The 13,804-nt window shown below is 43.8% G+C and overlaps 1 protein-coding gene across 2 annotated transcripts in view; it reads left to right on the forward strand.

Moving 5' to 3' along the window:
* Nucleotides 1-2,979: 2,979 nt before the first annotated feature.
* The window catches only part of RHOJ (ras homolog family member J), an 80,774-nt gene continuing 69,949 nt past the window's right edge, over nucleotides 2,980-13,804 (forward strand). Inside the window, exon 1 of one of the 2 annotated variants that reach the window (XM_079767986.1) lies at nucleotides 2,980-3,938. In XM_079767986.1, the coding sequence (XP_079624112.1) occupies nucleotides 3,698-3,938 (241 nt within the window). In that variant the 5' untranslated portion in view covers nucleotides 2,980-3,697. The remainder of the gene's footprint in view (nucleotides 3,939-13,804) is intronic. The other variant, XM_079767987.1, reaches the window with a different exon arrangement.

Raw genomic sequence — 13,804 nt, forward strand, 5'->3', positions numbered from 1 at the left:
GACAGGCATCTGGCAAAGAACATTTTAGCAAACGGTCTTCATAGCACTTCTAAATTCATAACCTAGAAACCTTTGGAATTAAAGTACATTCTTGACCATTCTACCGGGGCAAGAAAGCACAATTCTTTAAACTCGTGAACCTATAAGGACAATGATGAGTTATCTTTTTTTTTTTTAATTCTGTCACTCTGCTTCAGGTATATCTTTTAATATTTAAAAAGATTTATTCTTACATGGACAAATTGGTCTATATAATAAGAAGATTATTAAAATTTTAACTTTTCTGCCATTTTCATATGAATGTCTCACATTTTTCCCTGTACAAATTCAACGGGGGGGAGGGGGGCGGTCCAAGTTTGAGAAATATAGCCAACATCCTCAACAGCCTAGACCCATGTTTGCATATGATCCAATCTGGCAGATGTACCAACCCTCTGAGTCAGAGGTAAAAGACCCATAATTGGTTGTGTCAAGTCTCCTAATTGTCTCTTAAATTGCAGTTCACATAGCAATGGACACGAACTTAAATATCTGTGTCTGATGGCACAAGGTTTAGGTTATATATGGATGTAGCAAAATGTTACCCGATCCAATTTTTCAATTACCTTATTTTCTGGCGTATAAGACGACTGGGCGTATAAGATTTTCCTGGGTTAAAAAGTCGTTTTATATGCCGGAAAATACGGTAGTCCAGTATATCTAATGCATTATATCTAATCCCATCAATATAGTCCAATATACCGTATTTTCCGGCGTATAAAACGACTTTTTAACCCAGGAAAATCTTATACGTCATCTTATACGCCAGAAAGTACGGTATTTTCCAGACCAAGTGTTTAGTGGGTTGGGGCCTATTTGTAACGGAGGAGTTCAGGCTGGGCAGCCATGTTTGAGCACATGGTATTTGAACAGTGTACTTACCCCAGGCCACATTCACTGCCTTGTCTCAGGGACAAGGTCAAAGGCAGAACTCCTCAATGGTCTGCCAAACACGTATCATCACATTGTGCTCAAAGTGGTCTTGTTCATCCTCAGGATGGAGTTCTCGACACTGTCAGTCACTCCTTCACCTGCACAGATTTATCCGGCTGCCACTTCCACACTTGAGCCTATTTTCTAGAAGGAAAACATAAGTTTTCAAATTGCAATTTCATTACACCATATTCCAGATGTTTCAGGTAGACTGGATGAAAATACAAGTATATAGATCACATGCAGTAATGGGAGCTTTCAAATGCTTCAGAATGGCACGAAGCATAAACAATTTAACTTTTGCACTGCTAACTCCACCTCAACTAAGAGATCTCTGGTTTCCTAAACCACCTGTGATCCCTGGACACGAGTCCCACAAACGCTCTCTGGTTTGCAGTCCGAATGGAGCCATCCTGGAACCTGGGTGCTGCCACCCCCAGCAACTGAGAGAGAGGTGGTCCCAGTTTGAAGCCCTGAGACAGAGTCAGGTTGGGTTATCAGCCCGTGTAAGACTTTTTAACAAGAGCTTAAGAAAAGGCAGTTGTCTACACGCAGGTAAACCCATAGGCACAGCACTTGACAAGTAGACAACTGAGTGTTGCCTCCAGAAGGAAGCCTTAAAAGCCAATGCCACCTCCCACATTGATTTCTTCCTCTGCCATGGAGATGATCGTCCATGTTCTCCATGTGGCTGCTCCATCAGCCTAGATCCCAGAATGAAGATAACAAAAAGACACACTACATATGCGTAAGCAAGAAACACACCTGTTATTCTATATCATTGAGCATTGGGAGCTGTTTATCATGGCAACCTAGTAGATATACCGTAACCTGACTGAAACACCAGCCCTTTATAGGAAAGATTTTGGGACATTATGCACTATGACAAATGTAACTGTAGAAGAAATCTGGGCTGTATCTATTACACAGTAGTATTTACACTGAGTGGCCAGATTATTATGATCTCTGAACGCATAATAATCTGGCCACTCAGTGTATATCCTATATAATAAAAGGCTAATATGCAAATTTTCCCCTCAACCAGGAGTTCGACCACGAGGCAGGCCAGCCAACTGCCCATGTCCCCTCCCCCTGGCCAGGCTGGCCAGACCCCACCCATGCACGAAATGCATGAATTCATGCACTGGGACTCTTTGATTTAGCCCCATCCCCTTGGGTCAGCCTGGTTCCAGGTTATTATGCATTCAAATATCATAATAATCTGTCCACTCAGTGTATATGTGGATATACAGAGACTTCTTTCCTACCCTCTACACATACACACACACACACACACACACACACACACACACACAGAAAGAAACCTCCTCAAGTCAATTAGATATTCTGAATACTTAAAAATCAGTGCTCAAAAATCTCAAAGAAACACAGTTGCTCCATCAAAAAAGGACTTGACTCATTTGTCAAAATCATTTGCCGAGCTCCACTTCTTTTCTAAGACCAAGTACATTAATCAAACGCAGAGCTTCAAAGGGGCTTCATTCTGAGTGATCCAACAGGCAAATAAATTAGCTGCCAATGGTTCCTTTGTAATTGAAGGGAACCAGGCTGACCCAAGGGGATGGGGCTAAATCAAAAAGGGAGCCCTCCAAGTAAAAGCAGCACTTGGAGGCCTAACCCAAATCAATACAGCCGTCCCACACACTCATTTCCAAGAGTACGGGTGAGCCAAGCACATGTGTGTTTCTTCACTAATAAGAAGATGCAAATGTCCCACATCTGATTGATTTCTTATGTGCTACGACCATAAAAATGCTTGTGTCTGGAATACACATTTGTTTGAGCGTGGTGCTCAACTGTGGCAACTTATAATCCTGAACAGGCACTACACCTATGATCCACCTTTCCCTTTGAAAACGTGGATGGTTTTTTTTCTCTTTATTGCAGGAAGGAATCGCTTAAAATTTCTCATTTAAGTATGTGAAGAACTGTCCATTTTTAATTTACAGAGCTTTTAACGAGTGACTCAGAGAGGGATGATGTCATATGTTATCCTAGAACGGCTGGTGTGGTTCTCTCTGCTCACTTAAGCCATTCCCCTGTTTCTGTGGCAGACAGTACTCTCCAGTTTCCATCCTTTCATCAGCCTCTTCCCAGCCAGCCACAGGCAAGCAGCCTCCCCGGCAGCGGACGAACAGGAAGTCTGACAGCTTGAGTCTGCAGTGGGACCCCTAGTGTTTTCCCACTCCAGGTCCTGGCAGCGTTCCCCAGAAGTACAAACACACGCACACAGAGCTCCCATTGTTGCAGCCTTCCCCAGCCCACGGATCCTAATATGGAATGCAGCAGGAAACCCATGATTTCCTGACACTCGGCAGGCTGGAGGAAGCAAGGGGGAAACTCCATTAAAAAGCCCAGCTCTCCTCCATGTTAGCTGTGAAGTGGGAAATGGGGAAGATTCAGCACAATCCCGTGTCTGCAGCCAGGCTGGAGAGGGGGAGAGCAGAGTGAAACCCGCAGGCTGTTGAAATTTCCAGACTGCCAGGAAGCCCCTAGCACTCGGTGAAAAATGAGGGTTTCTGGACTCAAACTGCTAGGGAACAGGGATTAGTAATGCTCCCAAGTGTGTGCTACCTTTCTTTACCAGTATGGTAAGCCAGAGGGCATGTGCCAGCTGCCTCCAACAGGTCTGGAGGATCCCAGGTACCCAAAGTAAAGCAAAGTGATCTCGAGCCTGGTGCTTGAGATCACTTCCCGCAGCTTCATGGGCTTTGGGAGAAGCGGGAGAAGCCACAGCAGCAGCTCAGGCACAGCAGCGGGAGCCGCGAGAATGAACTGCAAGGAGAGTGACAGCAGCTGCGGCTGCGGGGGCAGCGAGGAGAAGAAGATGCTGAAATGCGTGGTGGTGGGGGACGGGGCCGTGGGGAAAACCTGCCTGCTGATGAGCTACGCCAACGACGCCTTCCCAGAGGAGTACGTGCCCACGGTGTTTGACCACTATGCAGGTAAGAGAAGGTGGGGGACCGCTCCCTGCCTGCGGGGTGAGTGAGGCGGCAGGCGACACCCCGACTTCCCAAGAGCCTGGCTGGTTTCTAATGTCAGTATTGGGTGCGGGCCTGGCAATACCCAGGTAACTTAGCATAACATGCAGCCAAGGACTTTGCTGGAATTATTAGGAGAACAATTGGTACATCGATTTGTATTGTAACACTCCCCCTCCCCCCCAAAAAAAAAAATCAAATGAATAATACTGGGGAGATTCCCTGAAATGCGCCAGAGATTCAGCAACTTTTTTTATTGTGAATATTTTAAAATGTAGTGTAATTGCACCACAATTCTTTTTTTAAAAAAATCACCACTAACCACACAACTGGTCAAAGAAGTGTTCTTGCCACTTTTCCTATATTCACCACAGGCCATTCAGAAATGAAAATGTTGAGAATAATAAGCATCAGAATTTTCATGTTGCTATAACAATTGGTGCTGTACTACTATGCTTTGATTTTCCTGGGGGGTTGTGGGTGGGGGGGAAGTCATAAAAGGGTTTAAATATTTATTAGGCGATCTGTATCTTGAAGGAAAAGAAATATTTTTAATTGATAGGTTTTAAAAAGTAAAAATAAAATCTAAAACTTTTTAAAGTATGTCCCAAAAGGACAAAATTGGGGGTAAAATAATTTAAAGCATGATAGTTAACATACTTTAGTCACGACTTAATTCTTCCAGGTATGTATATTTTTAAGCGTTCTAAAGTTCGTAGTGTGACTGCTTATCAATGTGATATCTTATCTAAATGTTTCCATTTTACTCTTTTTCTCTTAATTTCCAAAACAAATCTTATTCAGTTTCTTAAAAGCAAGTTCATAAAATTCTTCAGAAGTTCACAATAGCCTCAATTTTATAACTTTTTTAAATAGTGATCAGTTTGGTGAGTTATCAGAGATTTGAGATTTTGTAAGAGGAGAATTTCCTTCCCCTTGGCTTTGGGTCAGACTCCCCAGAGGGGAAGCGGCCCACAGGAAACCTGTGTGAGTGTTGGCTTTGTTATGTGGCCATTTGGAAGCCTCTTTCTGCAGGAAGTAGCTTCTTTCCAGAGCTAAACAATCACCTAAGTCTCCCGCCCCTCTCCTCGGCTTACATGGCTTACGGCAATATTACAGAGCAGACAGGGACAGAGCCACAGTGTCCATTTCCCAGCTGGTTTTCTGTGTTTGTAGAAATTAAGAGTGAATTTGAATGCTGGCTCCCTTAAGCTTTTCTGAAAATACTAGAAGCCCAGTGCATAAAATTCATGTACTCGGGAGTTGGGGGGTCCCTCAGCCCGGCCTGCATCCTCTCACAGTCCGGGAGCCCTTGGGGAATGTCCGACTGCCACTGTGCTCGCCAGCCATGAGCCCGGCTTCTGGCTGAGCAGCACTCCCCTATGGGAGCACACTGACCACCAGGGGGTAGCTCCTGCATTGAGTGTCTGCCCCCTGGTGGTCAGTGCACATCATAGCGAGTGGTCGTTCTCCTGTTCAGTCAATTTGCATATTAGCCTTTTATTATATAGGATAATGACTATGCCCAGGGAAGAATATTTTAATGAGAATAGAATAAAGAGAAGAACAGGTAGGCTTTCACCTTGAGGGGAAAGAACAAATAATGAAACTATGGGGTCTGTGACTTAAAGTTACTAGGATAGTTGTAAGGTTTCTTATTCCACACCCTCTTTCTGCCAGAAAAGGAAAACTGGCTGGTACTTAATTTCAAAAATGTTTCGATCCAAGGTGGAACTCAAAATCTCCTAAAGGAAGAGGTTTCAAGTGTTTTTGAAACATATGTATCCCATCCCCATCCTTGGGTGAAGCAATTACAGTGTAGTGTCAGAAAGAAAGAGAATAACACCATCTTTATAGATAAAGCCAGCCAATAAAAAACAAACAAACAAAACCAAAAATATTAGAGATCAAAGGCTGAACCACCACTAAATTCCACTACAGTCAAATTATTTTGTATTTCAACTAGAGGCCCGGTGCACAAAATTTGTGCTTGGGGGGGGCATGTCCCCCAGCCCAGCCTGCACCCTCTTCAATCTGGGACCCCTTGGGGGATGTCCAAATGCCAGTTTAGGCCCAATCCTACAGGGGTCGGGCCTAAACTGGCAGTCAGACCTCCCCCTCACAATTCGGGACTGCTGGCTCCTAACTGCTCGCCTGCCTGCCTGTCTGATTACCCCTAACCGCTTCTGCCTGCCAGCCTGATCGCCCCCTAACCGCTCCCCTGCTGGCCTGATTGATGTCTAACTGCTCCCCTGCCAGTCTGTTTGCCCCTAACTGCCCTCCCCTGCCAGCCCAATTGCCCCCAACTGCCTTCCCCTGCTGTCCTGCCTGCCTCCAACTGCCCTCCCCTGCTGGCCTGATCTTGCCCCCAACGGCCCTCCCCTGCAGGCCTGGTCACCCCCAACTGCCCTCCCCTGCCGTCCTGTTCACCCCCAACTGCCCTCCCCTGCTGGCCATCTTGTGGCAGCCATCTTGTGATGATGTCACGTGAGGGCGTGATGCCACCTAGGCTTTTATTATATAGGATTGTGCATATACTTATTGTTATTTGAACATGAAAGCATCTTAAAGATTTTGGCTATTCGATGATTTTAGCTCTTAAGAAATCACAGCCCTTCCTTATACCCAAAGCAATCATTTGCACATAGTAGGCATTGCCAAACATTGTTGCTCCAATTTACACTTTGTACCTTTTTTTAAAATATATATATTTTTTTATTTCAGAGAGGAAGGGGAGAGGGATAGAAACATCAATGATGAGAGAGAATCATTGATTTACTGCCTCCTACATGCCCCTCATTGGGGATTGAGCCCACAACCCAGGCATGTGCCCCAACCAGTAATCAAACTATGACCTCCTGGATCAACCACTGAACCATACTGACCTGGCACTTTATAGCTTTTTAAGTAGGCAATCTTTTCTCATGTGCTTTCAACTAGATTACAAAGGAAATGGAGACATGAGCCAATACATCTAGGATAGTAATGAAGTGAATGTTTCCATCAATAAAGGGATCTCCTCCATCACAAAGACTCTAGCTCCTTTTAACACCATCCTCTAAATCTATGAGCTAAATTCTTACACATGAGAACCTATAACCAATTGTTAAAACAAAACAAAACTAATGCTCTCTTCTCCATGTGGAGTAACCAGTATCCAGTCCCTGGGTCCTACCAGACTATTCTGAAATGACAACCTGCATGCAACTGATTTACTGAATCTTTAGAAAATTGTAGTTCAAGTCAAAGAAAGCCTATCCCTTTAAATATGTTTCGCTAATAGATGGCCTTCCCAGGAAGGTAGAGATAAAATAGTAAGGATGGAAGTACAGCATACCGCTCAAAATGGTAAGCTCTGAAGCCAGATAGCCTGGTTCTTATACTGGCTCTGCCATTACTGTGTGACCTTGAGCAAGTTACTCAACCTCTCTGTGCCTCAATTATCACAAATGGAATAAAAGGGATAACAGAGGTATTAGGATTTTTGTGGGGAGGGGGGAATAAATTAATACATGTAGTTCTTACAACAGTGCCTTACAATGGTTGGTGTTAGGTACATCATAGCTATTATAATTAAAAATAGGGTCTCTTCACACACACACCTTTAAAAGGGAATTAAAATATCAATAAAAGATAAAGACTATAACACCAAAAAAATATAATTTCAAGAATGGCCTCCAAATCGAGTAGGGTGTGATGGAGTATGTGTACTATCCTTATAGTTATCATGAGTATGATAATTGATAAACACAGAGTTATAATAGTGGGATATTCACTTGGGAGAGGAAATATCAGTTGTGCATGAGTGATTATAGAAAAATCAATAACCAACTAGAAAAATATTTTTTCAGTTTTATGAATCTCAATAATTTCCCCTTTTCCTCATGTACCAGAATCCGAAAGTACATCTCCTCCACATCGCTTTCCCTGCCTCTCCAAGGGGAGCTCCTTGCTCCATCTTCAACCCATCTCCAGAAATGTGTTAACATTTCTAGAACACAACTTCCACCATTGGATAACAATTTATCCGTTTCCTTAGGTTCCCAATTTCACTGTGCTGTGAGCTCTTGAGGCAAAGGGTCATGTCTTGCCAAATCAGTGTTCCATGCTCAGTCCTCCTCTTACTTGGTCTCTCGGAGGCTTTTCTTATAGTTTGTTACTCTCCTTGAAACACTTTCTTTACTTGGTTTCAGAGGCACCTCAGTCTCCTGGTCTTTACTGCCCTCACTGGCAGATCTCTCTCCATCTCCTCTGCTGCTTCCTCTATCTCTCCCCAGCCACTAAGTGCTGGCATACCTTCAAGCTCAGTCCTTGGCCCTCTTTATTTACACTCATGCCCTTGTTGATTGTATCTTGAGTCATTGCTTTAAATATTACTTAGACACAGATGACTTCCAAATATGTACTTCGCCCCCAATAACCTCCTGAGACTCAGACTCAGATATCCAACTATCCACTTGGATAACAGGCATCTCAAACTTAACCTGACCAAAACAGAACTTTTTATTTCCCCCAATCTATTTCTCCCCTAGGCTTCCCCATAGAAGTACATGAACCTAGTTGCTCAGAACAAAAAAGCTGGTACTCTCCTTAAGTTCTTTCTTCCTTTGACCGTGCCTTTCTCCCTCTCCATCCAACCTCTGCCAATAGCTCAACATTCAAAATATATCTCAAACCTGACTACTTCTCCCCACCTCCACTGCCTTTACTCTTATCCAAGCCACCATCATTCCTCATCCAAACTACTGTAAACACCTCCAGATTCCCTGCTTCTAATCTTGTCCCCTATAGTCAGTTCTGCACATGGCTGACAGCCCCAAATCCTCCAATTCCATCACACTCAGACCCCATCATTTATCATGGTCTACAAGGCACTCCATGACTTCGTCCCTGTTATCTCTCCAACATCATCTCCTAACTCTGCTCTTTAGTGTTTCTGCTCTAGCCACGCCAGCCATCTTGATATTCTTCAAGCACACTCAACTCTGTCCTCCCTGGAAGACTTTGTATTTGCTCTTCCTCTATAGTATCCAGCCTGACACTCTTTCTCCAGATCCTCCTCAACTTCAACTGACTATGCTAGTTAACACATTCATACACATGCAGAGTCACTCTTTTTTTTTTTCCAAATTTTTTTATTGATTTCAGAGAGGAAGGGCAAGAGAGAGATAGAAACATCAATGATGAGAATCCTTGATTGGCTGCCTCCTGCACTGGAGATCAAGCCTGAAACCCCAGGGCATGTGCCCTCCACCGGAATCGAACCCTTCAGTCCGCAGCCAACACTCCATCCACTGAGCCAAACCAGTTAGGGCTGCAGAGTCACTCTTTAACCTCTCAGATCTATCAAATATATATGTCTAAGTGTGTAAATTTCATTTGGTAACAAATGGGATGTACTAAAATTCCTACATATGTCCAATAGCCTGCCTAAATTTTGGATGGCACAATCAAACATTTAAGTTCTTATATAAAGAGCATGTTCTGGGGTAGCCCCAAGTTCAACTAAGGGCTAGGACTAAAATTAGGGGGCAGTAGAATGATGGTAGAAAAGGTCACTCATGCTTTTTACAGGTGTACCTAAGAAATATCTCTGGGCCCTGCTCCCAACTCCCCTCAGAATGGCTCAAGATGCCCTAACAACCTTTAGCGCTTTCACAGCTTACCATGAACAACCACATTTCTTCTCCAATCCTATTTTTATCCTGTCTGTAAGCTTTGAGTTTTGTAGCAGACCCGCCACTGAGAAAGTACTAGCAAATAATATTTCACATGACATGACAAAAGGATAGCACTTCCATTTTGAGTTTAGTCAGAGTGCATGTTGAGTCAGACTGTGACCGTGGTTTGTATGTTTATGTGCGTGGGTGTGTGAAATAAGCCCATTCAGCTGAAATCTGGAAAAGACGTACCTCATGCACCATTTCCATCACTCTCAGAATCAGAGTTCATTTTGTCTGTGGCTCTTTCTTCTATCACCCATCCCTCCTAGAGCTTGTTGAAAACCACCTGTGTTTGGAAACTCATTTTAAGCCACTATTTGCAAACCCAGGCCGCCTATGCAGGAAGTTAACACAATTCATGGAAAAGGGGAGGAATCTAGTTGCTCTATCAACTGAGTGATATGTAAAAGGAAGTTTTCACAGAGAGCTGAAAAGTCAATTCTAACTTTTCCACCTAATTAAATGGTGATGGGTCCAAAGTAGATTCAACCATAACATTAATGGCCAAAGCAGAGGATGGGGTCCAATTTGCACAGGGGGTGGGGGTGGGAGGGGAGGAATAACATAAAATAAAAAGTGAAATTTTTAAAAGCTCCAGGCCTATACAGTTCCGCCCATTTGAGAACATATACTCAATAGTTTCTCTTTTGTTCCTTCGGAAGACACCTGAGAGTCTCTGGAGAATGGATCCAACTCATGTTTTGTAAGCCAAAAAGGAAACCTAAAACAACTCTCATGGGACTATGAAATTAATCACCAGGATTTTAACTTTAGACACAAATCTAAAATAAATTAGTGAAAGGGGAGACAAGAATGGGCCAGTGGAATCATTCACTCTCTTCCTTCTAAATGTAATGATGCTCAAAACCCAGTCTCATAGGTATCCAACCCCCCAATATCTCTTTTTTGTGGCACTGTGATGTGTGTCTAATGCTTTTTCTGGACTCTGGGAGGCTACACCAAAGGCCCAGTGACAGGAATTATATGGCTAGTGCCTTCCACAGTCTACACTGAGATGCCTATGAGACCCATCAGGATCAGTCTCCAGGGGTAGAAATTACACTCAGAAAGCAAAAGTATAGTGCAGAGGTGGTAAGAGAAGAAGGAAGGAAGGAAGGAAGGAAGGAAGGAAGGAAGGAAGGAAGGAAGGAAGGAAGGAAGGAAGGAAGGAAGGAAGGAAGGAGGAGGAAGAGGAAGGGAGGGAGAGAGGGAGCCAGGGAAGGAGGAAGGAAGGAAGGGAGGGAGGAGGGAAGGAAGGAAGAGAGGGAGGGAGGGAGGGAGGGAGGAAGGGAGGAAGGAAGGAAGGAAGGAAGGAAGGAAGGAAGGAAGGAAGGAAGGAAGGAAGGAAGGAAGGAAGACTAAGTATCTATGACCAGAGTGACCCAGGAAAAGCCATGCTCCCAGGTTTAGAAACCGCACCTGCAGAACCTGCCTGCCTCCCAGGGTTAGCTGCCCACAAAACAAGGACTGTGACCAATTCAAGCTGCAGCGAACAGGCTCCCAGCAACTGAGGCTTCTAATTCCTGGCTCCCTTCGCTGACCAGCTAGGAAATGCTTCATAAACTTTACTACTTAACTGCCTGTTGAGGTTGGGCTTCAAGTAAACAGTATTTTATCTCTGGGATATCTTTCTCAAAATCTGCCATCTCTCCTCTTTTTGTGAGTCGAATTGGGCTCAGTACACTGGAAGTCTATGTCTTTGATACAGTTGGCCTGTTCTACAAATGTAGGCAAAGGCGAACAACACAAGGCCTCTCCGGAAAGGACAGGGAAGAAATCAGAGACTGTCTCTCTCATCCATCATGAGCACATGATCACAAAGGTCTGTGGAGGCCCTGCCCACTGTGTGAGGATACAGGTTCTGACCAGGCAGAAAATTTACTTTACCACAAACAAAAATCCACGCCACCCCTTGGGTAAGTTAGCAGAATCCAAACAGTTAATTTTCTGGGTGTAGCGCGGTCAGGATAAATCCCATCATGAATTCAGTAGGGACCGTCCATGAGTCATGGAGAGCCTGGCATCATTCCTGATACTCTGAACTTTTGGATTTGCCCAGTGTTCACGAAACAAAAAGAGCTGATTCATGTGTATTCACTCAGCATTTTGTCTTGGTTCACAATACAACTTTTATTCAGGGTGTTCATCATTCCCAATCTCAGTATGTGGTAGTATTAATTACGAAACCCAAACGCCACAAGAATGTGTGTTAATAGCAATAACGACAACTGTACACTCCTATAGTCCTTCAGTCACACTTGTGTTTTCCTACATCGATGGTTGCCTCTTCACAATGACCCTATGAGGTGCTACTATTTTCCCAATTTTACTAATGAGGAAATGAGGGCCCAAAGGTATTTACCAATTTACCCAAGGTCAGATACCTTGTAATGGAAGAAGGGAAGGCCATGAAACAGTAAACAAACAAGTAAGCAGTGTATCGGTTTAAGCTAATAACATTAATCAAAAAGCCAATGTTAGCTAGCCTGCTATAACAAACAGACCCAAACATGTAAGGGATTAACACCACAGTTAAGGGTGTTCCTTGCTAATGTTATGGTCTTGGGCGGGCATTCAAGTCAGTGGGGCTGCTTTCTTCCATGTGGTCATCTAGGGACTTAGGCTCCTTGCATCTTGTGACCCTGCCGCCCCTAGGATCTCCAGTTATCTGCATCCAAGCAGCCTAATGAGAAAGAACATGGAGAAACTTGAATAGAAAGTTTTATGGGCCAGGTCTGGAAGTGACAGAGATCATTTCTAGTAGCACTCCGGAGGGGATAACTTAGTGACAAGGCCACACCTCACTCGAAGTGAGGCTGGGAAATGCAGGCCATCTACGTGGCCAAAAGAGGGAAGAATGGACTCTAATGGAAACTAGCCGTCTCTGCCTGCATCAGACTCTCCAGTCACCAGATATGCTTGCACACTTTTTCCCACATGCAAAACAAACTCACCCCTTTCCTAAGAGGAACCACCCAGCGTCCCATTCTGTCACTGAAGCAGGTCAAAGCCCAGCATCTGCAGGTGGCACACTGTCCTTTCCATTTGATGGAGATGTGGCTCCTGTGGTCCAATGGAAGACTAATTATCTATCCTATATACACAATCACCCCCTGGACAATGACAGATGGGGATGGGATAACTAAAATATTCCAGCCCCCTTTCAGAAAAGGGAAGAATGGGTGACACATAGCAATAACAGACCCCTGAAGGCAAACACAGGGAAGACCCTGCCCTGGAATTGGGGGAAATTGATCCTAATGATGTTCTCTGAGAGGAATTCCTTCATCCATTCTTCTTGACTTTGCCTGGCGAGGCTCTCCAGGAGGTTTTTCTTCCTTATCCATTATCCTGTAGGACTCTCATCTGAATTGGACCTTAGAAGGTATGTTTTCCTTGGGGGCTGCACAACTTCAGAACCTGTTTCTTACTTGTGCAGTTTGGGGGCTCAAGTGGTTTTTTTTGTAGTCATAGCATATTTAATCCAAGCTTGACATTTCTTTGGAAATACAACTCTCCAAAATTTACTGGGCTTCTGGTAAGTTCCATGTGTCAGCAACCACATCTAAGACTGAAGTGTCTTTCCTAGACATAATTTCTTAAACATGCTTTATTTGTCTGCTTCCTCTAACCAATGCCTTTTGCTCTCAACTTAACCTTGGCTGCCTGGAGGCCATATGAAGCAGTAGGCTTAGATGGAAGGCCAATACTTGTTGGGTCTTATCTTTGACACAGAGCTGATTCTCCTAATTAAATAAAGAAATGAATATTGTTGCTCAAATCCTTTTTTTTCTCAAACCCTTTTTTAGTTGTATCTCCTATTTGTGGAATCCAAAAATAATCAATTTGCCCTGGCCAGGTAGCTCAGTTGGTCAAATTATCGTCCCAATGCCAAGGTTGTGAGTAGGGGAGTGGGGAGGAAACCCGCAACCCAGGCACGTGCCCTTGACTGTGAATCAAACCCTCAACCCTTTGGTACTCGGGATAATGCTCTAATCACGAGCACTCCGGTCAGGACAATAAATAAATATCTTTTAAAAATAATCAATTTTTCAATTCTATAAGGCCATTAATATGTGTTCTATTTATCTCTGCTTTAAAAACAAC

Source organism: Cnephaeus nilssonii (genome assembly GCF_951640355.1).
Source record: "Cnephaeus nilssonii genome assembly, chromosome: 4".
NCBI classification, from domain to species: domain Eukaryota; kingdom Metazoa; phylum Chordata; class Mammalia; order Chiroptera; family Vespertilionidae; genus Cnephaeus; species Cnephaeus nilssonii.